General features: G+C 36.3%; 1 protein-coding gene across 3 annotated transcripts in view; it reads left to right on the top strand.

Annotated features, from left to right (window-relative positions):
• TASP1 (taspase 1) overlaps positions 1-26747 on the top strand; it is a 76073-nt gene that overhangs the window by 13827 nt on the left and 35499 nt on the right. For 2 of the 3 annotated variants that reach the window (XM_077781855.2, XM_021527828.2), the window contains exons 6-10: positions 912-996; positions 6423-6502; positions 16514-16620; positions 23445-23564; positions 24521-24599. In XM_077781855.2, coding sequence (XP_077637981.1) covers positions 912-996; positions 6423-6502; positions 16514-16620; positions 23445-23564; positions 24521-24599 — 471 coding nt within the window. The remainder of the gene's footprint in view (positions 1-911; positions 997-6422; positions 6503-16513; positions 16621-23444; positions 23565-24520; positions 24600-26747) is intronic. The other variant, XM_085576109.1, reaches the window with a different exon arrangement.

The following is a 26747-nucleotide window of genomic DNA, read 5'->3' as shown; positions in this document are numbered from 1 at the left end:
TCTTGGTGTAACATGTTGTCTTATTAGTTCACTGATAATCCTTTGACATAGCACACAGTATTTGCAGTGGGACTCAGTTTGCTGAGATGAATTTGAGGAATGATAGTGTAATAACATTCAGTTGTTAAAAATATTACAAGTATTTAAATTAGGCTTTTTATTTGGTTTTGTGCTCAGGTAATTTATTTGCATATGGGACTCATTTAATATGAGAGCTAATGTGTTTCTCTCTTTTTTCCTAGTTTTAGCTTTCAGTATAAAACAAATATAAGGTCCCAAACAGGGATTGTTAAGGTTTCATTCTAAGTATATGAACTGCCTTAGCTGTTACTATTGAATAGCTTTTCTGACAAGATTTCAAGCTTTATTCTTTATCCTAGAATAGTTCTAAACTGTGGTAATAGCTTCCTCATGTAGACATAAATCTAAAATAAATAGTAAAATTAAGTGTTTCAAGCCTTATTTGTTACAAAGTGTATCCTTCCAACCATGGGGAAGGAGGAAACTGAGAGTGTGAGACATCTGAGTTCTATAATTTCTGTTCTGGCCAGATAGATCCAAATAAAAATTCCAGCTAGAAAAATTAACGCTTATAAACATCTTTGACCCTTAAATACAATGGATTTTACATGAGATTTCTGTGGTAGGTGATCACTCCTCCTATTTCAATATAGCTTTTAAAAAAAAGTGGAGGAGATGTCGACTGGAAGGCTTTGTCACTACCAACAGCATGTGAAGGGAAAACTGAAATGTTGTTACTACATTGAAACATAAGGTGTCTCTTAAAAACCTTGGAAATTAAAGGAATCTGAGTTCCACTGCCAAAATGAACTGTATAGTGCTATGAGAGGAAAATATTTTTAATGTTTTGTTCCTTTTTTTTTTTTTTGCTAATTTTTTTTTTTTTTTAGGAATCAAGAATCCAGTTTCGGTTGCAAATAGATTGTTGTGTGAAGGGCAGAAGGGGAAACTCTCTGCTGGCAGAATTCCACCCTGGTAATTGCTTTGTTCTGCTTGACTTTCCTTCGCTCTTTGGTCTCTACTGCATGGATGCAATATTTGAAGGTTTTATCTCACCCAGGAAGGCTGGTGCTGTTTTACATACCGGTGATAGTGGGTCTTTAAAAAGAAGATAAGCTTTGTTCTCTGATCTTGAAACTTCTTAGGCAGTCAGTGGAAGGAAGTATTAGATATAGATGGCAACATCATTTTGTGATAGTTTCTGTCTGTCTGATTATTTCCAGTTGTCATACTTACTTCTTATGTTTGTTTCTGTAGCCTTTTGAAAAATCAAACCCATCAAGATTACATGGAAATTCTACTGTCTTTGCCTCTATCTACCTTTAACAAAAACCAACAAGCAGTTTTTAATAAGTATAGAAAAAAATCATATTTTACTGCCTTTGTGGCTTTGTGGAAATGTGCAGCATTTAGTAACTTCCTCTTATTTTAAAGATAAATTTAATAATATTTACAACAAAAGTGAGAACAAGCAGTCGCTCATTATAAAACTTAAATGGAAGAGGTAAGTATTAAACACAGAATAACTCAAAATGTTATTGCCTTACTTTGGAAAGAATCCAAGAAATGTGTCAGAATTGATTGCTCTTAAAACCACCTTATTTTCATTAGCAGTTTAAATTGACAGGTAGAGAACTTGAATAATTTATTCATATTAATTGACTGCTATCATCAGTTATCATACCTGTGGTAGAATTTGCTGCCCTTTGCCAACTAGTGGTCGGTATTTGCAAAAGTATTAAACCAGCATTTATGTAGTTTAAAAAAAATGTGAGTACTAGATTTACAAATTTTACTTTCCTTACTGTAGTATTCTCTGAATTTAGCCAAGTAGCTTTTAGCTAGATGGTGCAGTATTCATATTTAAATGGTGAGGATTTCAATGTTCTGTCATGTGCAAAAAAATTTCATAGATCAAAAAAAGCCACCTTGAAATCAAACCATCAACAGGCAAATTTTGCATTTTAAACACTTTAATGGATAAAGAACAGAGTAATTGTGGGGAGGTTTACTAAAGAATAGGAACTTTATATTCAATAGCTGTTAGCTGCTCATTTCCTTAGCTGTCAGGAGAAAATGAGGCTTTGCTGAGGTACATTGAAATGTGAAATGAGTGTGAAATGTGTTTTTTTTGTGTTCCAGAAGTATTATGGAAATCAGCTACAGGAGCAAGCGCTTGAGATTGTTTTACTTATATCATCAGTGTTCTAGAATTATTGTAAGGAAGAGCACTTTGATATTATGCTGTGATTTTGTGACCTACTTTATGATGCTGTTTTAAAAATACTGAGTGGAAAAGGAGCTATATCCTCTTGCCCTACAAGGGCAAGGCTAAATCTTTTGAGGACTGTGCAAAACTAGCAGATGTTTTTAAAGCTCAAATCTTGAGATGAGAGATGAGCTGTTTTTGGAACCAAGGCACTTGGGTTACCTGACAAATATTTTCATTTCCTCTTTTCCCCCTTCTGGATTTTGAATGCACATCTTAAAATTAAGATTTTTATAGACTGGAAGGAGTCTATACTAGTGGGATACGATGGGTTATGCTTTGAGCTTGCTGTGGTGGGTGCTTCTATGCCAAGGTCAGAATGAGAGTTCATGTACATTGAAGGTGGTGCTATGGAGGATTTCATGTCTTGCCTTCCTGACTGGGGTTGGCATGACACATCTGGGACTGCAAAAATATTCCTGCCAAAGCTGGGAATACTTAGAATGGCAAGAGAATAGCCATATTTTGGCATTCCTAGGAAATGTCAGGATTCTAGTAAGTGATTTTTAATTGTAAAGATACACGATTTTCATCTTGGTTCTCGTTGGCACATAGTGTATCAGGAATCTTCCAGATTCTGCTTAGCCCAAAAACCTGCTTAAAGAAACTTATGGTAGAGGCTCTTTTTGTAGCATGGTCTAAACTAGCTTAATGTTTTCTGCCAAAAATGTTTGGTGCGTGACCAAACAGAAAAAAATTCAGGAGCTGTGAGGTTAGTAAAAGTGGTATTAGGGAGTTTTTTGCTGTGAAATATCAGTGGTGATAGTTTGCTTGGGCTGTTTACCCCTGTGCAGCATACATTTTCATAGTGGCAGTTCAAAACTAATTCAAAGGGTATATTTCTGATTTTCCGTAGAAGAAATTCAAATGAGTTTGAATTAAGTTACTCAGAGAGCTTACCCAGTAAACTTACTGGGATGGAGAAATCCTGTTCTGCCAGGATTTTCTCGGATGAAGGAACAGAAAATACTTGTAAATATTTCATTATGTCACATAAGATATTCCTGTTCCTTGTATAACTTTTACAAAAGAAAGTACTTTAGTAATTGCATGATTACAAACTGGATGAGCCTTTGGAAGGGGTCTTGGATCACAGAGTAATAGATTAGATGTTTTGTGGTAATAAGCATGAAGATTTTCTATTTCCTGTTGTGAAACTTTGACCGAAGGAAAGAAACTTCTTTATATCTGTCTGTTCTTAAATGTATGTTGGTAAGATTTGCAGGACAGCACAAATGCACCTAAATGTTTCCATTCTTAGAACTCTGTAGTAGTAGTGAAATTAAGTCCATGTCCATATCCCTTTCTCAATAATGATGATAGGGGATAGAATTCCTTCTTAGGTTCTTGGGATATACAGAGATTTGTAATTGCTTCACAGCTTTGCACTATTATGTGCAGGATACAAACATTGTGTAATTAGTAGGGCAGTGCATAGCCAAAGCTCCCAGAGTGAATGAGCACACACCACCTTTTATCTCTGCTCTGTATTTCTTCAGAACAATTTCTTCTTTGTAACACTGATTTCAGAGTGATTGCTACAGTTTATGATAAAATGTTACCAAGTGTATTTATTACAATGTGGATCACCTTATGAACCAAACTTTGTGACACTTCTGTTTAGCTTGGAGCATCCTGTTTCCCTACAGCCCATATTAAATGTCCATGTTTGGAGTATTCAACACAGCATAATCATGTTCTTGGAGAAAATTGCCTAAGAAGATCATTTTAGAGGCCTTTACTTATATTTTCTATTAATATGGCCTAGTGTGCCTGGAACTGGAAAGCACATCTGAGCACCACCTCCTTTCTGGGAGGATGTTTTCATCATCTGTGTTCTGAGCCTGTAAGAGCTGCAGAGTACTCTGATATATTTGCAAGAAAGATCTTCATGTCCTGTCTGTGCAGACCCAACTTTCAGAGTAGCAGAGAATAAACTCATTAATCCTTTGTTTGTATTAATGAACTCATTAATCCTTTGTATTTGTTTTTCCCCTCCATTTGGAAAATTGTATTTTGAATTAGCCCGAAGGCTTTGGAAACTTGGGGTTGTTTTGACTGCTTTCTATAATGCACTGGCTTTATTTCTTCTTCCTTCTCCCCCAGTAAATCAAGCTTGGTGGTAGTTTTGTTTTTATATGCAGACAACAAAGCATTGAGGTCCTGATGCTATTTGTCTTGTAAACAGTTTATTTTAACTTTGCTGTGATTACGGTGTCCTTCAAAGATCTGAATGGAACAGTTTTAAAAAGGTTTTTAAACAGTTTTTAAAAGGAGGATCTCTGCAGTGATATGGAGCCTCAATTAGTTTTCTACTCTGATTTAAAGACTTTGGAACTAAAATGGTATGTGTTCTAGGAGGGAAAGGAATCTAAGGATTAAGGACAGAAACGTGAACAAACTAAAAGTCACATCGCATAAGTTAGGTGACACTCTTGGGTGCTTTTTTCCATTCCTCATAAAATACTGGTGACATTTTCTGACTTTAAGTATTAAAAAGGCAGCTGTGAAACTGCTTGTAAAACTCAGTATTTCTGACTGACCTGTGCTTGAGTTACCATATATTGAACTCTCAATGTTGAGTTTGATGCTTTTCCCACCTAACCTTTCTCTCTGTGTAAATTATTTTATTGAAAAAGAAGTGCTTATTTACTCCCCAAAAATGTATTGTTTGATAAAGACCAAAACTACCTTCTTTTATACAATGAAGAATACTACTAAATTTGGTTTGGCTACAGTTTTCATATTTTTTTAATGTTAATATTGAAAGGTTTATTATGTTATGTGTCAGTCAGGTTATTTCTTGAGCACTAACTTATCTAACAGTAGATGCTTGAGTTCTGCCAAAGTACCCAATAACTTATCCTACAGTATCTTGCAATGAGAATAATTCTTACCTGAAGCTGCACTAACAATGGTAAGAAATGTACATTTAACAATTCAAATTCTCATTTAGATCGACCTTTCATGAGGCTTTAATAAAGAAAGACTGAGCATACCTCTTGGATTTGTTAAATCATATAGAAGATAAAAAATACCACCACAAAATACTGTATAATGAAAGCTGCAGATGTTGGATGTAGCACTGTAAAGAAAACTTCAGCAGCATTAATGCTAACAAATTTTCTGTATCAATAGTGTTCTCAGAAACTGAGAACTGCATGGCCCAAGGGACTACTTAGTATCTGGAATAACTTCTTCAGACTCATCTTCTTAACTCTGGTATTTCAGTAAAATGTTTTCCAGTTTGCTGAAAATTCTTAGTCTTTGCTTCTTGTGTCCATTAGGCAGTTGTGTTATTCTTAACTTCATTGTCCACTTTTGAAATAAGATTGGAAGTAGTTGTCCTTTATTGTGTTGCACAGCAGCTTTATGAAAGTGTCTCATTTCCAGCTACTACATACCCTGTTTTTGGCAGTAAGATTAATTTCTCTAAGGGGAAACAACATGAGGTTTGCTTTTTCTTCTATCCTGGAAGTTCCATGTGTGTGTATATTTTTTGCTCTTGTTTGTTGTCACAGCTCTCTGTACTGTCTCACTATGGTAAAGTGTTCAGTACTGACTAGAGAACAGCTTCTTAGATCTCTGGAGTATTTTTACAAGTATATTTAAAATTTAATGGGCTAGTCTCATTTGCAAATGATTGATAAAGCTCCATGAAATAGACCTTAATCATTCTAAATAAAGTTAGTTTTTAGCTTGTGTTGTACTTCTCCAAATACTGCTTGGTATTCCTTTGACACTGGCTGGCTTTACTGGAAATACCTTACCATTCTCACCTTTCCCATCCCATATTTTTAGTCTTCAGAATCTTGCTAAGTTGATGTAGAGAGCAAGATTTGAGACAGCTCTGTCCTGTTTTAGCTGCAGTTGCAAGCTGATGCTGATTTTGTATTGAATTTCAAACTTAATAGCACTTGGTTTTGTCCGGTAATAAATTTAATGTCAGAGCTGCATAATCTTTTAAAGAAACTACGTAAGGTTGCCAAATGTAATTAATAGCAGACGGTCCTGTGAAATATAGACAGTTTATGATTTAAAATTGACCAAACCAAATAGAAAAAAAATAATTGCAAGCAAAGGGGGATTTGTTATATGGTTTTGTTTAAACTCCCTCTTCTGTGTCTCCTAGCTTTTTAGTTGGTGAAGGAGCTTACAGATGGGCAGTTGATCACGGGATACCAGCATGTCCTCCAGGTATCATGGCTACAAGTGAGTAAACTGGTGGTGTCAGTAGGAAGAACAGGACAGAGTAACTTTAAATGGTGCCTCATCTTTTGAGGTGTACATCACTTCATTGTTCTTAACATTCAACTAGCTTATCGTGTTATGGTCTATAAGGGTTGTTCTAAGTTTACTAATTTTCTAATAAGTTTCTAAATAGAAAAAAAATTGTAAACTCTTTAGCTGTATTTTAGCAACATCTAATTTAAGTGAATCTGTGATTCTAGGACTAAATTCAATGATGGACTTATTTTTCACCAAAATGTAGGCTCTTTAAAAGCTCAGTCCTACAAGTCTCCAGTTGTGATCCATCTTGGACCCTAACAGCACCAACTAGCCATATATCAAAATTCAGCAGGTGCCAGTTTGTCTCTAAGATTGTGTAGTTACACTCATCCCTGGGTCTTTGTCCAGAACTGCTCTTGTCTAAACATACTGTCAAAGTAATTTGCCTTTTTTTTTTTTCAACATGAGGCTTCACTTCACCTAATCTGATAATAACCCAATCTGGTAAACAGACTTGGATTATACTGTATATTGATCTTATCTAATATAAAAGCTTATTATCTTAACATAATCACTGTTTTTTTATTTTATATTAAAACATCATCTGAACTAGGCTAAAAATGAGTGCACTTACCCATGGAAAGGAAGATGTGGTTTTCTTCCTTCTCTTCTTCAGCCTTTTGGAAAGTGCCATAACTACCAGTCTGTAGTTTGTTTTAGGTGAGAACATGCCCTGTGCTGCCTGTTGAGGTTATGCAGGACAAAAACCAGAAGTTTTTACCCAAAGAAGGAGAACACAGAAGATTAGGAATGTTTACTTTACAGTAAAGAGTACTACTACTTCAAATATCTTACCCCTAGATCAGAGGTTGAAACCCAGGGCTCCCATTAAGCCTTTTATTGGTTCTAATTTTAAATGTAGAGAAATATCTAGAAACTGCAGCTCAGAATTGTTGATACTCAGTGCTGAAGTGTAACCCCTGAAGCAGTGGCACTGTTTTGTTTGATTGCACTGATTTTCATACGCATTCACGACACATTTCATTTTGAACAGAAAGTTTTGATCTCTAGCTCCATATGACTGAAACCTTTGCTCTATCTGCTGTCCAAAATAGCATTTGCAGAACATCTATTGTGCTGAGTTGAGCAGAACACCTTTATTTCTGTGGCTCTAGAAAGAGTAGAAACACTTAATGCTTAGAAGTTTTCTTGGCGGGGAGGAGGGTTGCTTTTTTTTTTTCTCTTTTTAGGAAGGTAGTTGCTGCTTACATGCAGGAGATACTTCACAAAGAAGGTGCCCTGACTAATTTTGTTTGCATGCACAGATTTCAACTGTTTCTAGTACCAGTGTATTTTGATTGTGACATTAATTGCCCGATGATACATTTGCTAGCTACAGTGTACCCAAGTCAGAATAAATATACACACTAGCAGGGATGGCCACTGTTAGTTTGGTTTGCCTAATCCATACTGTGAATTTATATTGGAGAAACATTAGAAGAATAATCCCATCCAATGTAATTTCACAATCCTGCTCCAATAGACTACTTCTTGCATTTTGTCTCCACAGTACATTCGGCATATTTCTGTTTATCAAAACAATTTGCATTAAAACAGTTGAAACATCCAGGACTGACAAGTTAATTTTGCATTATAGTTATTAATGGTAGTATATCTGAGTTTTTTTTCCTTAAAAAAACAAACAAACAAACAAAAACCAATGCAAGAGTAAACAAGAACCTGAAGAATCAGTTCCAGGAAATGTTATACTGATTCCTGTCCCAGTCCTTAGCAAAGTAAATCTTGTACTTCATTGACCTCTGGTCAGTGGGATTGGAAGATGACCATTAACAACATATGTGACAACATGGGATTGTTACAAATGAAAAGAAATGGGAAACTCTCTCACAGATAGCATATAAGAAGCCAAAATAAATTCATCCAATGTTACCATGGAAAGGAAAGTTGGATCTGCTTAAGAAACAATCAAATAGAATTTGTTTCCAAGCAACCACAAAGAGATTTCATCTGAAGTCAGCTGTTTTGTTAAATACTGTACCAATCTTCCAAAAAAGGGAGATTTTTTTGATTGTGCCTGCTACCATTGCTGTGGTAAAGTTTGCATGGAGAGCTGGGGGTAAATTAAGTAGACATTGCATAGCTTCTGAATATCTCTGTAAAAGAAAGAACTGAAAGAATTGCTAAACATCAGGAAAATATGTTTAGTAACTTATTTTCAAAAAACCAAACAGAAATCCCCTCCAAAAACCTCTAATCCAAATTTAGATGTGCACTTGCATTAAATATTGGCAGGGAGAACTATGCATGGTCTCCATATGCGCCAAAGCAGGTGCATGTTTTGGCTTCTCTGTGCTGCACATGGAAAATAGATTCTTGAATTGTCTTATTCTGTCTCCTTTTTCTTGGACCTGGGATGAGAAGAGTAATGAGAAGAGTAATGTTGCAGCTGCTGTCAGGAAGGCTGGGGATTGGGAGGTTGGTTTGCACGGGTGGAGCATCCCTGTGGTCAGTGTCAAAGAAAGGGTCACGATCTGCTTTGTGGTCACACTCCATGGTTCTCTCAGAACTATCCAAGTATGGAAGCACCAAACTGGAAGTCTGTTTTAAACCATGTTCATTGTTGAATTGCATCAAGGTTTTGTTTTGGTTCATGTGCTTCAACTTCTTCGGTTTGTCAAGTGTGTGAGGAAATGGGATTTCTACCATTTGCAGAAACCTGGTGACTTTCCAGTGTACAGAGTGGGTGGTTTAAAAAAAAAAAACAACCCAAACACCTGAAATGTGATCTGTCTGTATTGCCCACAGTCTGCAAGGAAGCTGAATTTATTAATCCCTGCCCAGACTAGAGGCTGCCAGTACAGAGCCCATACTGACTTATCCCAGTGCTTTGTTGCTCTGTGCTACAGAGACTGCTTTGGCAGTGTAATCTAAGTTTTAAGGTGTATTTAAAATTTAGAAGTGCTGAATTACTGTACATTGCAGTCTCTTAAAAATGTTAAAAGGGCACTTTAAATATGCAACATAAATTTGAGGTACATCCTCAGCTGCCATTATTTGTGCCTGCAGTAGGAATAACCAAAACACTTCTATCTGAAATTATCAACTCAGCCTATAATAGATATAAATTATCTTTGACAAAGATAACACTTTGTAAGATAGCATCTTGCATTTGCTTACAATGTTAAATCTTCAGAGGGAAAGAGAAGGAAAGCACCTACTCATGCAGCAAACTTGTAACTCTAACAATGTGGAAGTGACTGTAAGCACCTTAGTGATTAATAATGTTATATAAGAACAAAAATAGTGGCAGTGGATCCACATAACTTGTGAACTGCAGTTCAAGAATAGCCATAAATAAGATGCTTAAGGAAGGATGTAAGAACACAGCAAGTATTTGATTCCCTTCCCCTATCCCTTACATTATTCCAGACTCTACATTCTGGATTTGTTAGTGACTCCTGTATACATGGAAAGTGAACAGTGCAGTAAACCTTCACAACTACATTACCTCACTGTCATTATTTTGAGGCTTGCTGAGTAAAAGCTGCTACTTCATTGTCAGAATCCTGATCAGAATCCTTCTTCAGTCAAATTCTCGAATTACCTTGAATAACTTTGGGTGGTCATCAGTAAAATCACATCTTGTTCAACAGACACAGGGCTGCTATGGGTTGGTTTGAAATTCTATTTGTAACAGACCATTTCTTTACTTGTACTTTGTTACTTTTTTTTATATTAACTGTGTGCATGCAAGGAAATTCTTGTTTATCTTATGGCTGCTTGGATTTTTTTAATGAGGGAGAGTCTTTTTTGGTTGAGTATAGTGCAGACTGTGCTATATCTAGTGACACTGTATGTCTCCCTGACCACCAGTATTGCCTGCCTGTCCTCCAAAACCCCAAATCTCACCTCACTCCCAGTTCTCTCATTACTTATTATTGTATTAGAAAAAAAACATTTGCTGTATTGCTGGAACTCTGCTATGAGGCAGTGGCTCAGACCATGTTTCCTTTGTTTTTAAGGGGGAGATGAAGGTTATTCTTTAAATATGATTTAGCCAAGTGCCATTTCCCCCCATTCATTTTGCTGTTTCTGGCAAAGTATGGCAACATGGAAGTTAGTCTTTTAGTCCCAACACAAGCCTAAGTGGTGTTAATCTGTCATTTAAAGTAGCTTTATTAAAAAGAAATTTATTTTTGTCTTTCTGTTTTAATTTGTGTCATTTATTTTAGCAACTTCTCAACAGAATTCTTCACAAGATCATTTGAATTCCTGTGGGTTAACTAATTTGTTAGTATATTCCTTTTTAATTCTCTTCTCCAATAGTTGCATTCTACTTTCATATGGAATAGAAAGATAAAGTGCAGAAAGCTTCTGCCAGCTGACTCTAAGCAGAGTCTGCCAGGGGGTGCTATATGATTGGTCAGAGCTCTTGCTCTACTTCAAAGATTTTTAAACATTCTTGGAGTTTTTTTAGTATTTTCAATTTATAGTTTGATTTTAAACAAGGATTGCTGAACACTTATAGGTTGCATAATATTTAGTTGCATAGTAATTTGTAATGTGTCTGATTGAAAGTTAATATTTGGGGTTTGTGTTCCCAGCTTGCCGTTCCACCACTGTAACCAGGAGAGTTTGAATATTGTTCTGAACTTGATTTATTTATTTAAAACTTGATTTATGTTAAAAATTTATATTTCCTTCCTCTATTTGATAATGAAGTTGTTCACATAGCCATTATCTAAATTTTCAACCTTGCTGAAAGTAAATAAGGGAATACATATGGCTTATAAAAGCATGGGGATTTTAAAGAAACATAGACTTTGTAGTAAAAATGTTTTGCATTAACTTTGGTCAAGAAATTAACAGTGTATTCTAATAAACAGCCTGTCTTCTGCAGGCCTGTTTAAGGTACATAGGGCTGGAATGAACAAGTAGATATGTATCAATTGTGCCATTATTTAACAAATGAAAAGGTGTCTTAGTGTTGTATTTAAGTCTGTATGAACAATTCAGTAGTTTCAAGGACTCCATGTATAGGACAAATCTGCTTTTAATCTGCCTGTGGTCTCTGAATATCTAATGGGCTATGAAAAGTGACTGAGAAACTTTTGAAGAGCTGTGTAGAATGGGAAATACAGTTGTGCTTCATTTTCTTAATCATTGTATCATCTAATAGAACTGTCGAGATTTTTGATTAAATTTTTACTTGTACGTAGTATAATGGTTAAAGGAGTTAAGGGAATGATCAGAGTACAGGAGGTGAGTAAAGGACTGGAAGTTTTATGGCAAACAAGTGGCACAAATGAATCTCTTCATCATTAGTCTCTGACCTGCTTGCTGAGAATTACTTTCTCATCTCCTTGTTAGGTGGTGATAATGATGAAAAAAGCATGTAAAAAAGGTGTACTTATTGGCTAGCAGTGATAGTTTAGGAGATGAATCTTGGGCTAATTAATTAGGTAATGGAGATCTTGTGGCCTTTTCTCAGCAGGGTATCCAGGAACATCAGAACAATCAGTCTTAGCTTTGAACAAGATGAGCCTGTGAGACTTTTCTTCTGCATTTACAGATAAATATTATCAAGTGCATGTTCTGATACCACATCCACTGATGCCCAACCTCTCCTGCAGGCGAGTGGTGTTGAGCAGGAGCTGCTTCTACTGTTCTGTGCTCAGCCACTGAACCTTCTCCCAGGGAAATTTGTCTCTCCTCTGCTGTGACCAAGTGTCCCACCAGAGCTTCCCCTGTCTGGCACAGTTGCGCCCAAATTGCAGAGTACACGTGAGCTGCTCGTGTTGGTACCTTGGGGGCTGAAGGAGGAATGTGGATGATTAAGAAGGTGTTTCCAGGTCCTTGAAGGTTATTTGTTCCAGAAGATGCATCCCATGCTGCGAGGCAGGGATGTGTGATAAATACTGTAAATGAGGTTGGATTGATTTGTAATACTTTGGTTCCGATGTGCTACGGCTGTCACTCATTGAGTCTTTAGGCCTGAGAAACTGACATTTTAACAAGACATTTTAAATGACATTTTAACAGTAATTTTATAAACCTGTGGGACATTTTTTCTTTTCTTCCCTTCCTCTCCCAGCAGCTCGGAGGTGGTTTTATTTATGCCACTCGGTGCATAAATGATGGAGCAGAACAACAGGGCTGGTTGTACTCTGTGGCTCCCAAGACTCAATTCTCATTTCTTCTAAGCATGATGGGGAGTGCACATGTTGTTACATGGGTAGGGTAGTAATTGCCAGGGATTTATCTGAAAGTACTTGTTTGAATTGCATCTAAACTTTTAAGTTCTTGAGCAAAATCAAAGGACATTTTACTAAATACCTTTCCATACATTTCAGCGACAGTACCACTGAGCTGTGATCCAAAACTTTTTCAAGCTAAAATTCCATCAGCTCCCTTACCCCTCTTCCTAGCTTTCTTCCCAGTCTGTAAGCTTTGCTTCTCTTGCTCTTCTCTTCCTCCTTGATCCAGGCAACATCAGGCTGATGTAGCTATATTGCATTTGTTTTAGGAAAACATGCCTGTCTTCATCACTGTGTTGTGACCCTTTCCTTTTCTCAAGCTTGGAATGCACTGTCTGGTTGGAGAAGGTGAGAGTGGTTTTTATACTGTCATTAAGGACAAATGAAATTTTGTAGTGTCCTTGCACCACAAAGTTGAGGTTTTGTTTTAGATTTAATGTGAACTATGAACTCAAATTGTGTCTAGGTGTTTTCTTTCTGTCTGTAATGCATATTTGCAAAATAAACTTGTTGTTGGGTGTTCTTCCATGTTGTGTGTGTGTTGTTAACCAAGCATGTTTGAATCCTAGACTATATTTTAGTTCATGGAATGTTTTAGTATGTTCTTTGTCAAGGATCAACCTTAGAGGGTGTTTTCAGAAAACTTTCATAAAACACCTTTTGTGTGTGCAGTTTGGAGCTCGCTTGTGTTCCTCAGTTTCTTTTGTCAGTAATAGACCAAGACGAAGCAATGAGAGTACTGTTCATTTTAATGGCATTTATAGTGGTTTTACATAAATAGAACATCACAAAAGCAGGAATAAACTGAGTGCAGGCAGCTTGTCACTTGCTTTAGTCTTTATTCCCTTACTCTGGGGAGAAAAAAACCAAATTTAAGATTCAACTAAGAATCATGACTTTTTTTTTTTTAACTGAAGTTGGCCATAAAACTATCAAAGGAAAAAATTGCCAGGTTTTGAGTGTAACCTGGTCCTTTATTTCATGGTTATTTGGTCAGTTTCGAGGTATTAGCTTGCTTATCTTGCTAGGAGGAATTGATAATTACTGATAGTAATTATTTTTCTTAAATAACAAAGGGCTGTTATTCATAAGTCCTTGCTAAAACAAAATCTTTTCATCTAAAAGTTAATCCTAATAACTATTTTGAAGTTCAATGTAGCCTGAGCACAAGAACTTCCCTTCTAGGGGATGTCTGACTATTCTGATGTTCCCTCACAGGTATGAAAGGTATGAGGTTTTGTGGTAAACTGAACAAAACTGAGGAGTATGAGTTAATACCTTATTTATTTAAACCTGAGGTTGATCAGATACTGATACAGAAGCTGACAGGAGTTGTGAAATCTCCATTGTTGAAAGTACTCAGAATCTAACAAATCCTTTTAAATTGCATTTGGGGTTTTTTGGAGGTAGGACTCCACAACCTCCTAATATCCCTTCCAACCTACATCATTAAATGCTGCTAGAAAGGTGTCTTCATCTGTCTGTCTGACATAGCCCCAGAGATGTGTACTTCTTTCCTCATAATGATGTTTTTTTCTGCCCTGTATTTCTCAACTTATCAATACAATCTTGAATTAACAATGCAGATAAGAAGTTATTGTTAGCATATCATTCAGAGTAAGTCTTCAGGCTTTTCCTTGTTTTGAAAAGACAATCTTAAAGCACAGGATAACCTCTGAAAATTAATTGCTTAACTAGGGATTGTGGTCTTAAGTGAATGAAACATCTCTCAAGCTTGGAGAATTTTGTACGTTGTGGAAAAATGGCAGGATAAATATTCTACCAATATATAGGTGGAGTGGAGATGCTGCCATACATACAGCAGCACTTAGTGCAGCTGGGAATTAGTCCATGTGTTCTGTGCATTTGATGAGATCTTTGTGCGTGTGTTTGGGTTGCTGAATGTGCAAATACTGCAGAAGCTTTCAGGACACTGCTGACATTTGGTTCTGAAGTGCAGGGAACATGTTCAGGTTGGCATGTGTGGGCTCCTGCACCCTTTTGCCTCTCTAGATCCACGTTTTTTCCAGCTTGGCAGGAGGTAGTGAGTGGCAGCAGCAGGTAACAGGCTTAGGCATATTTATCCCTGTGTAATGCCTGCTCTTGAGGAACACCAAGGCTTTTCTTACTCACCCCTTGTGGCTCTGCCCACAGGTATTTGCTGTGCTTGGTGAACTTACAGCAACTTACAAGTTCTCCTGTTTAAAAATTCTCTTTAAAACAATGTGCTGGCTTAGTTTTATTTTGGGGCACTTCTGTTAATGAAGTTCTTGATCTGTTAGAAATTATTAGTTTGTTTCTCCCCACTGCCAGTTAGTACTTGACTAAAATGATTGTTTGTCTCTCCTTCTTATCAAGTATTCAGGTTTTACCTCTTCATCCTCATTTCAAACATAGAAATGTGTTGTCCAAAGTAGCTGCATTAATCAGCTCTATATAGTAGAATGAATTCCTTTCTTGGTGATGGCTGATTAATATGGGTTTGCATTTTTAAAGAACTGGTATTCATTAGGTTTTTGGAGAGAAATGCCAGCTTTCTCACTACTTTTTGAGTTATATACTTGAACAACTAACTGTGTGGACATTAAGGTCCAGTTTTATATACTTAAAAACATGATTAAAAAAGTTTGCTAGGTGAATTTTGACAACTGTGTGAAGAAATTACAAAGTAACATGCTCACTGTCTGTATAATTTGTGAGAATTGTAAATTAAAGCTCTGGGTTCTATTGGCTCTGCAACATTGAGTTTATTACTAGACTTCATGTAGCTGTTCCAGTCTTCTGAATAATACTGATGTAACTATGTTCAGAATTTCATTTAAAATGACATTTTTTTGAACTTTATAGAAAAACCTGTGCTTTTTAGTTTCCATTGAATTTGTGACTTACTTGTATAAGTAAGAGATTCAAATTGCTCTGTTCTCCCAATAGCTTGATTTAGTGTGGTTAAACAAGTGACAAAAGACATTTTCTCCCTACCTCTTTACATTTTACAGAAGATGTTAAAACAGCCTGGGGATGATATTGAGTCAAAACTAATTTAAACTAAATATGTCAATATCTGCAATTTGTTCATGAACTGAAACTTCTAAAATGGGAACATGTCATTTTAGTCTCTTAAGCATAACAATTTTATTTTTTATAGAGCACTTCCTTTCTGAATGTAGGGCTTAGATGTAGAAAGTAGGTGTTTGTCTTCTTGAGACCTAGGTGGTCTTTACACTGTGTTGGATTATGGAGCATAAACTACTGCTAGACTTATGTGTGGCTTTAAATATATGGGTAAACATACAGATATGTGATTAAGGTAATAAAATAGTAACCTAATTTTATGGCTATCAGAATGAGCTCACATGGTATCTATTTTCTTGTCAGCAGTCAAAACCAATTTTAACACAAGCCACTTATTCTGGTCTCTTCTGTGCAGTGCTGCTTCATTGCCAAAGATATTTAAACCAGCTTCCATGTGTTCATGCTGTGTTTCTACCAGATATTTTACTCTTCACGATTGCTGAACAATAGTAGAACTTTTAAACTTAGGAAAAGATGTGAACAACTTTTACTGAAACTTGAATACTTAGTTTTTGGCTTTTTATTGATGCTTTTTGCATCATTTAAGAAGTGGGGGATGTGTCCTTCAAAATGTAGACTTATCAATATTTGCTTAAAATAAGTAAATTTTACTTAGTTACATGCTTTTGAACTATTTTTATAGGGTTTAGTTTAGCAGCTTTTAAGAGGAACAAGAGGAAGCTGGAGTTGGCCGAAAAGGTGGAAACAGATCTCATTCAACTAAAGAAAAGAAGACAATCAAATGAAAAGGTTAGCTCTTGTTTCAAATTCTTGTGTCATCCTAAACTTAACAGCTGATTGCTAATAAGCTTCATGTCTTATATGATAAGACTGATGTACCTCAGAAGCCTGTTCTCCTTGTCCATCTTAATGTTTAGATGATATAATAAAAACTTAGTGTAGTTAAAACCTTCTGCCTTGCTGTTTGAAAACCAAACCATCACTTTATATCTTGTTTGTGCTAATAAAAATATTTTGCTCATTTTGAACTGGAAATATGACAAATGTAAATACAGATTTACCAAAATATTTTCTACTATTTATTCTATTTGCCAAAACGTTTTCTTTAGCTTGGGATCTCTGTCACTGTTTCCCACTTTTTAATGTATCCTGAGCACATTGCTTTATGGAACTGGAATTGGTGAAATTTGAAATACCAGGTAGGTAAACATGTGCATCTGTGCATGCATCTGGCATTGACCTGGCCCATATTACTTGTGCTACAAAACTACCAGGGATTCCCTCTGTTCCCCTCATTTTTAGTTTAAATGTAGAGCTTTGGTAACCTGTGAGAATGTCATTCACAGTATTTATGTTTAATGTTGAATACCAAAGTATGGCTCATGAAATTAAATTCCTGTGCTTTATTTGGGGCCTGTGGGCCTTTGGATTGGCCATTTCTCTTTGCTTTGCTGAGCTGTCTGACTACTGTGTGGTTACACATATTGATATAAATAAGGTATAAATCCCAGAGAATTGTTAGCAAAAGTCTATTCTCTGTAGTCTGCAAAGGCAAACAGTGATAAATAGGTAATTTACGTCTGTGTTCTTAGATAAGGTGTTTCTCTAGCAGGATACTAATTTTTACTTTTTCAAGGAGCTAAGACTTGTGAAGAAATTAAGGATGGGGGAGCCATGGAAGCTAGTTGTTCATTTTGGAACTTTTCCTGTTCCCAGAACTTCAGTTACCTCCTTGTGAAACTGGGAGTGTGAAAGTGTAGCTGGGGGAGGAGGGCTCCCTGTGCCCTATTGCTGTTCATGTCATAAGGGGCAAGTCAATGCTTGAAACATAAGCCAGTGCATGAGCTTACCAACCTGCAGTTTGGATTTTCAAGGGCTCCAGAGTCCTGTGCAGCACTTGTGGGAGATTCCCAGAGGCCAGTGGTGGTAGGTAAAGGAGATGATCAGATAGAGCACTTCAGATAGAGTGGATTAGTGAGTAATCCACTAACAACTTGCTGGTTTCAGTATGGTTGTTTGCTATTTCTGATATTTGCAATCTCATTTTTTGGCAGCATTGCTGATTTAGTTCCCCAGGTGCTGCTGCTGGCCTTGCTGCACTTGGATCCCCAAAAGGTCCCTGGTGTTCCCATCCAGGTACCCAATGAATCTGGCCACTCCTCACAGCACTAACTGCAGATCTATTAGTTTCTCACATTGCTGTTTAATACATTCAGTTCCTCCTTGTATCCAGCCTAGCAGTTTTCCACATCCACCCAGTTATCCAGACCTCAGCCAGAGCTTTGTCCTCTGGCTGCAGGGATGAAAACCAACCCACGTTCTCCATATGGAATTCTTGTGCTATCCACAGAGTGTAGGATATAATTGCAGCCTTGCAGGAAGTAAGGTTTTCAAAGTAATTTTTCAAAATGAAATAGGAATGAAAAATCAAATTCTAAAAGAGAAAAAAAAGAGTATGTCTCCCCAGATATACTCTACTTGATGACCCTTCTATGGTCATCAAAGTCTTTGCTAAATGACCCATTTCTACTAAAGGGTCAGTAGAAAAGGGTCATTTAGCAAGGACATTTTCATGTGGCATGTGATTTGTTGCCCTAAAACTCACACTGTCAAAGCTGTGCTCTCATAAAAGGTTTTAAATTAACTTTTTAAAATACTTGAGTAATTAGAAGTTAATCTTCTTGTCAAAGTTATTTTAATTGCTAAATGCTCATGTAACTTTTTTATCAGCTGTGCTTCTCTGGAGCTGCAGACCATTCCTTTCAGCAGCACTTCAGAGCTGTTTTATTATCTGGTTTGACTCACCCCCTTTAACTCTGTGCTGCAGCTGAGCACGTGTGCCTCTGTTGTCAGTGCTGCAGGCTGTGGGGAGAGCAAGGTAAAAAAGATGTTGGCAAAAGTGGAGTTAAATGGGATCAGAGCTAATAAGCCAGTGTGAAGATGCAGTATTGCTACCAAAACAGACTAAAATTACTTGGAAGTTTGAGCTACTGATAAATATCGCCAGCTAAAAAGAAAAGTACAGGTTTAAAAATTAGTTTTCAATAAAAATGTGATTATACCAACCTTAAAAAGAATGAGGCTGTTTAAATTCGTCAAAGTTTGTATGGAAAAATGTGGCAGTGTAACTTACTAAAGGAATTTTATTACCTGATAAATTGAGTTTTTTCTGTGTTTTTCTTTGTTCACCCAATGTAGCATTTGCAGAGGGTTATGCATTTGCATACAGGAAAATCCATTCATAACTTCACCAAATTTTGAAGGTGTAAAGATTTAGTCTTTTTTTAGTTGGAGAGTTTTACTGATTTACATAGCTAAGAAATAATTCACACACAAACAAAAATTAACTAAACATTTTCATGGGGGAGTGTCTATGATGTGTTCATTCAGCCAGATGCCATTCTCAAATTCTCCCCTCAAGCACCAGTAAATATCAGAAGTAAATATATTTCTGCTTACTGTTAGTCTGTCATTTACCAGAGGAAATTGTCTTTGAAAATAGCTTAGCAGAGTTTGGCTTGAAATCCTGATTTTACTTTGTCTTTTGCTATTACAAACTTTTACAAGTGATCTCAGCATATCTGTAAAAAATTATCCTCTTCTTGGTTTGAATAAGTGACACTAAGAACCCCTAGTACACATGATTTTTTTGGGACAGATTAGTGTTTGTAGGTTAGTATTTTATAGCCTAGTTATTTAGCTCTAGAAATAACATTATTTAGGTTGAATTTTATTAAAACTGGCTTGGTTTTTATCTAGTTCAACATAGGTACTGACATATGTATGCACCAGTTGGAATTATATGTGTGGAGTCAACACTTCCATGTGCTTCTGTTACTGTATTAAGACTGAACATATTTAGAAAATATTTTTGTCTATGTGCAGGTAATTGTAAGGGTAGCAGTCAACTATGGCAATCCTAGTGTCTGTCTTATTTAGTGTTGCAGTTTGGAAATTTCCTTAAAAATGAAATGAATGTTCCATCTCATATTTGTGTGCAAATGGTCTTTGATAATAAAACCTTACACTTTTCAAAAGTATGCTTCAAAATCCATTTAGTATGGGAAAATAAACCTAAATAATTTTTACCCATTCTAGTTATGTTATGTTGTTTTGTTTTGGCTTTATCTGTGGAAATACAGTATGGAATAATTTTCTCATCTTGCACATGAAAATCAAACAAAATGTTCTTATTTACATACAAAACAACTGTTGAACTGGGAAGGCTGGGATTGCTCATCAAGCTTTGTGTAATTGGATAGTTGGGTAATAGCATAGAAATGTTAGTAGCTTCAATCTGATTAATTTTGTATTTTGTCAGTTATACTCAGATATGAGATTTAGTAGTAATTACTTTCCATGGCATTTCAGAACTATCTCAAGTGGAGAGGGAAAAGGCCCTGTGTGTAGAATCTTTCAGTGGGCACTGAGTAGAGCTCTCCTAATCTGCTAATTGCTTCCTTAGGGGCTTGTAGTGATGAATATTTACAATTTTTTTATGTGCAGGAGGGAAGGAGGGTTTTAAAAAATGCTTGATAGAACTCTGCATTTGTGCAGGTGAGCATCTTTCAGTTTTGTGTGCATGTTCTTAGCAAATATCCGAGTATTTGGACCATGGTTTAATAAGCTAATTTCCTTTCCTGCTGCAAGGTGCAAATTAAGTAATGTGAGGTCTGACTTACAACACTGACTTTCAATTTCTTACTTGCAAAATATTAAGTAATAGATATTTAGGTTGCAATACTGCATTGCTAAAATCCCCAAACTGCCTTTGGAGTGGACAAGTATCATTTAGTATCTGAACTCAGATACAGAATTTGGTAACGGATTTCACCAAGTTTCCTTTGGAACCTGCAAAATTTTAAAATTTAAGTAGCTAAATAAATTAATCAATAGAAAGGTAAGGACGAGCAAACAGGATCTTGATTAGTCCCTATTGGACCTGTATAAAATTTGGTCTTATTTTAGAGTTTTTGAATTGTAGTATTTATCATACTTGTTTTTATTGTCCTGACACTAGCTTGACAGGATCCTCTGCTTTTCAACATTCATGGGATTTGTAGAGATGAAATGTGTGACACTGGAAGTCTTTTCAGCAGTCTTGCAGTGACTCCTCAGGCACGTGATGCTTTCCTATAGGGAGATGTAAAGAAAGTTCCTTTGTTAAATTGTGATGAGCTCTTTATTTACTGGTCCAGAAATCAGGGTTGCCAGTACAGTTCATTTATGTAGAAGATACTAACAATGTATTTTTCCCCTTGGATGTGGACTAGAACATCACTGGTTTTCAGTTTGCTGAATAAGGATAAATACAGCATCATCTCTGTATCAGTGTCTTTTTTTTTTTTTGGTCACAAACCAGTCCCTTCTCCCCCTCTCAAAACTTATATTACTGAGAAGAAAAATACAGAATTCCTTTGCTTCAGAGATACTGATTTCCTTCAGAAAGGTTGTGTGGGCCACCTCAATCTTCCCTTAGAAATGTTTCCCTTAGAAAACATTACCTCATTTAAAGTAACTTCTATAAGATTTTCTTTGACTAGATTTTTATATCTGTAGTTGTTTATTAATTAGGAGTTTTGTTGTCAGTATAATTTCCTTCAATAAAAGGGGGCAGGGGGTAGACAGCAGCACCTGTATCATAGTAGTTCTCCTCTAAAGAGAAATCTTAAGAGAATTAATGCTGGAAAGAGCTTTGTCCAGCCTGGTCTTGGAAACCTCCAAGGGTGGAAATCTCCATGTCCTGTGAGCAGCCTGCTCTGCTGGTTAAGGTCTTTTCAATCCACTGAGTGGTATTGTTTGAACTGGGTTAGTATTAGCTCAGGGTGTGTCTGGGAGTTCTGGGAGTTGGGAAATACATTTGCACATGAGATGTTAATAAAAGGTTCCTTCATTTTCTTTCATCTTTAGAACTTGGAAGGAAGATGGCTCTTTTCTTATCCCCTTTGCTCCCAGCATCAGAACTCCTTTTGTTTCTACTTTTCCTACCCTTCCTGATCCTTCCTCTCGTTTTTCAGCTTACCCTTCTTCCCAGTACCAGTTGAAACTGTGGATCTCCAGCTTCTCACCCCTCTCTGTCTTTATGCAGTTATTCTGCTTTATTGTTAGGACATCCATCCTTTTGTTTTAATATTGAATATGGTCAGTGCCAACATCTGAGTGCAGAACTTACCAGGGAGGATAGAGGTGTAGGTGCAGAGAAGAAACTTACTGTTTCTCTGGGTGAAAGCCAAGGATGAATCTCCTGCCTAAGAGTTCCAGTTGCTTGAGAAGTATTGTGGCACATGGTAGTGTTGTACTGCATATTTTTCCTTTTGAGACTGACCCAGAATGAACCCAAGTGTTTTCTCTTAAATTAAGTGTGGGCAGAGTATCATCAAGAGTTACAGTACTGGAAACCATGCTTGTTAAGTGACATAGTATGCCCAAGGGAATTTTAATTGATGATGGGAACTTGAAAATTTGAAGTTGAATAGTTAGGTTTTGTTTTTTGTTTTTTTTTTTCCTTAATTCCTCCCTCTGAATTCTAGTGCAAAAAATTCACATTTATATGAAAATCTTAAAGAACTTTGGCATTATTTCACTGGGTAAGTCTATGTAAGGGGCTTGAGGCTTGTGTAGCAACAGTGCACATCTCTGGAGTACGTGATGGATGATGGATCAATTTTGTTTATTGGTTTTGTTTTCTGTACACTGCATGCTGTGTGTGTGGTGGAGCATGAAGTCTGAGTGCCCTGCCCTGAGTTCTGCAGAGAGGGGAATCTAGGCTAAGCCTAGGCAGAGAGGGGAAAACTTCCTTCTCTAAGAGCGACTTAATGTAGTGTATTAAGGAATGGGGGAAGGATATAAAGGAAGACCCCTGCTCCTGGGCAGAGTAAATCTACTCAGAAGTCATGGAAGTAAGGACACTTTGCTAGTTATCTTCTAGTTACAGAAACAAAGAGTAAAACTGCTTTACTCACTAAAGATTCCTGAACTGAGAACAAGACTGGCAGAATCTGTCCTAGGGGAGATTTGTTTCTTGAGGCTTCTATTTATTGTCTTGCTCAGAATATCAGTATTTTCTCTTTACATGGTAAAGAGCTGCTGCTTTTTTTTTTTTTTTTTTTTTTTGGTGGTGCTTTGTTTTTTTGGGGGGGTACTTTGGGTTTTTTTGTTTGGGGGGGTTGGTTTTTGTTGTTGTTTTGATTTTTTTTAATTTCACTTTTTTAAAATCGCACATCTTCAGAGATCAGAGCCTCTGAAAATGCTTTTTTGGGCCTTTTAGGAAAGGCCTTTTGATGTGGCATCAGTTACTGAATCATTTCTTAGTGGACAAGTGGCAACCACTAAGAAAAAATGACTTCTGGCACTTCTGTGAGTAAAAGCAGGTGATCTAAGGATTGGATTAGTTCTGAGATGTTTATTGCCTTCTTGTTACTGGGGAAGTTTTATTAAGGTCTTGTCTGAGGCAAAGCAGCACTTTGGGAAGATTTATGGCAGTGGGTACAAGTGCATGATAACAAATCCATTTGGTTGCTAGGCCTCTCATTTGCACACTCCTAAGGAGTATGATCTGACTTTAATATACTATTTTTGCTAGGATTTTTTTTTTTTTTGTGTGTGTCCTGCAGGAGAATGACTCAGGAACCTTGGATACAGTTGGTGCAGTTGTTGTTGACCAAGAAGGAAATGTTGCTGCTGCTGTCTCCAGTGGAGGTTTAGCACTGAAGCATCCTGGAAGAGTTGGTCAGGTGATTATTGTACATTTTTTTGTTGTTGTTGGAATGATTGTTCAGTGTCACAAGCAGGTGTGGTGTCAAGCAAAAGCTGTGACAGCAAACTTCTGTTCTCCCTTCCTGTTAAATGCTGAAGGCATTTTCATTGAATTGATATGTAAATGTTTTCAGTGTCCTCCATCATTGTAATAAAACAGTGATAGGTAAGATGTTCTGTAGTTAGTTACCTTTTGACAGAGAAATCATTAAGTTAACTTCTTGGGCTTAAATACATCCTTAAATCATCTTTTAAATAGAGTCTTAAAATAAGATTTCTCTCAATATTTAGGGAAGCTGTCCTAATTAATTTTTAAATGATCTTGTGAATTGGAGAAAGTGACAAAAGTAATAAAATAACTTATCTGGTATTTATGATGTGTTATATATAATTATGATTATGCTTATAAATTGTGTATAGTTCTATTTATTGTTAATGATAATAATAATATATTTATGATGTGTCACCATATTGCTAGGGAATTTTGAGGTGCATTAGAGATTTTGTACTCCATTGCTGTACAGCTGTAGTTTTGGTTGACATTTTGCACTGTCCAAAAAGCAGTTCTTTTTTGAAATGTAGGTAGATTTTTTGGTTTGTTTGTTTTTTGAATAGCAGAGTGAAAGAGACTTCATATGAACAGGGTTATATCTTTACCCCCATTTTCTGTTAAGCTAGGCTAGAATACTGTATCTGTGACAAACACTCAGATCTCAAGAACAGCAAAAGGATGTGGCAAAATGGAGTGGAATTGCAATATGGTTATGATATTCTTAGTCATCTTTTGTGTTAATACTTGGATTTTTCTCATGTTTCTTTTTTTGTTATTGTTGGTTTGAGGTTGTTATGCTGTTTTCATTTTTTTTTAAGGAAATAGAATAAAGCAAAAATCTTATACACTTAATATTTATGAACAATGTGCTTTTTTCCTTAGGCAGCTCTTTATGGTTGTGGCTGCTGGGCTGAAAATACAGGAGCTCATAATCCTTATTCCACTGCTGTGAGTACTTCAGGTATTTATTACTTTTATAAATATTAATGAAGTTGCTGTCTTTCTCTGTAATTAGTTCCAAATTTGAAATACCAGCATAATTTCCAGACTCTATTCGAAATTTGTATCATTTGTTTATTAGTATCATTTAATTTGTATCATTTATTAGTGCCAGTATTGTATTTAAATCCATGAATTGATCTCTTGTTGGTTGCTTATATTGCCCTTTTTAGTTAATTAGCAACCATAGGAATTTTTATCGTGTTTTGTATTGCACTGAAAAGATGTGCTGTATTTGTTAAGTATTAGGGAACCTGTCCTCCTGTGAAGAAGTGCTAATTAGGCAAGTATTGTATTAAATGCAGAATACCTCTGGGAATGGAAGCTTTGTGTAAAGGACTGAGATAATCAGGGGGTCCTTTGGATACAAAAATATTACATGCAGCATTTTTTTCCTCAAAAGTATTTAATTACTATTTCAGATGAGTAATTAAGAGAATTTTTTCTTCATCTCTCTTTTCCTTCTGAAAGGGAAGGGAAAAGGCAAAACCAAAATACTGGAATAAGATGTATCAGGAAATATTTATTCAGCAATTGTGGAAGTGATGTAAGAATTAGGAGAACTTCTGTTCTCTTTGGAAAGCTTAGGGTCCTCGACACACAAATGTATTGTGTTCATTTGATGCCTTACAGAACACAAAAGTCTTAAGGTGAAATTATGTAGGAGTTGCTTTTACTTTTTTTTTTTCTCCCCCTGGTTGTGTGAACAGCCTCAATCAGAAAAACTACTTGTAACACTCTTTCTTAAGTGCTTATTTCAGGTTGCAAAATGTATGGTGTTGCCCACTGCTCAGGGGTCAGAGTTGTCAGCATTCAGTATAGGGAGAGGTGAAGAAAATGTGCAGAGTTCAGATTTAGGTAATGTCACCTGTATCCCATGGGCAGTGCAGAGTTGGAGTCCTGCTGCAGAAATAGGAGGGGGAGCAAGGTGACAGATTGCAGAGTTAAAATTTGATAGAGGCTGAAGAGCATCAGGAATATCCTGTATTGCTTTTATTTCCTCTGTATTCATGTCTGTTGTGTACTGTTGAAAATTTAGGTAGATGTTCACCCTTAAGTTTAATGTCAGGAAAAGCAGATGTCCTTTTTGGTGCTTATTCAGGGGATGGTTTTACTGAATGCAGGAGTGTCAGAAGACATTTTTACTCAAGGGACACCATATTGATTTTAGTTTAATAAATGCTTACTGACATAACTGAATATATTTAAGTATTTGGGACCGTGTTTTAATTAATTAATTGAGCACAAGTTCAATATTAGAGATTGTGGAAGAGCTGAAGTGGACAACTTTATTTACTTCTTTAAAGCTGTTCTTTGCAAAGTCAGCTGGATTTGAAGTTTGTGTCAGTACTGACAAGCATCCTGGTGCACTCACAGGAGATGGCCAGATTTAATGATGGCCTGAAATAGTAGCCTCCTCTCTTTTTGCTGGTACCACTTTTGTATAGTGCTAAATCCTTCAGTGTTATACTATTTATAACTGTCACAAATACACATATATATGGATATTTGTTTGGTTCAGAACTTCTAGCTTCCATGACATTCCCCTGATGCCAGTCCCAGTTAATTGGAGTGGCTGCTGGCAGACTTTGGAGCGTGGCCATCTGTTCATTCATGGATTTGAAATTCAGACTAGTGGTGTTTAATTAAACTCTTGTTTCTGTTTTTTCCTTTAAAGTATGTGTATGTCTGTGAGAGGGAGGGAGATAGAAATGTTTACAGGAAGTGAGAACTCCTCTGTAATCAATACCATTCTTTTTTCCATTTAAGAAGCTCATAATGTTTTATTTTATAATGTACTTTATGTTTAGTGCAGTTCTAAAATATATTGATGCCTGACTCTTATTTAAAATATGAACATCCAATGATTTGAACCATGAATTTAATTAAGGAGTAAAGGGATGGAAAATTAAGCTGTAGGAAAAGTTGAAATAATGAAACTTAGAGCTTGTCTGGATCACAAGAAGAGATGGGAATGGGGGTATAAACATCTGCAAATATTCAGGTGAAACTGCCATTTCCAAGGAAGATAATAATGCATTAAGTTATAGCATTGTTAAATATTTAGAAAATAAATGTACTGTCTAAATTCTAGAAGATGCCTTGATTT

Source organism: Lonchura striata, chromosome 3 (genome assembly GCF_050655825.1).
Source record: "Lonchura striata isolate lonStrDom1 chromosome 3, ASM5065582v1, whole genome shotgun sequence".
Taxonomy (NCBI): Eukaryota; Metazoa; Chordata; class Aves; order Passeriformes; family Estrildidae; genus Lonchura; species Lonchura striata.
This window is presented reverse-complemented; position numbering and strand designations above follow the sequence as displayed.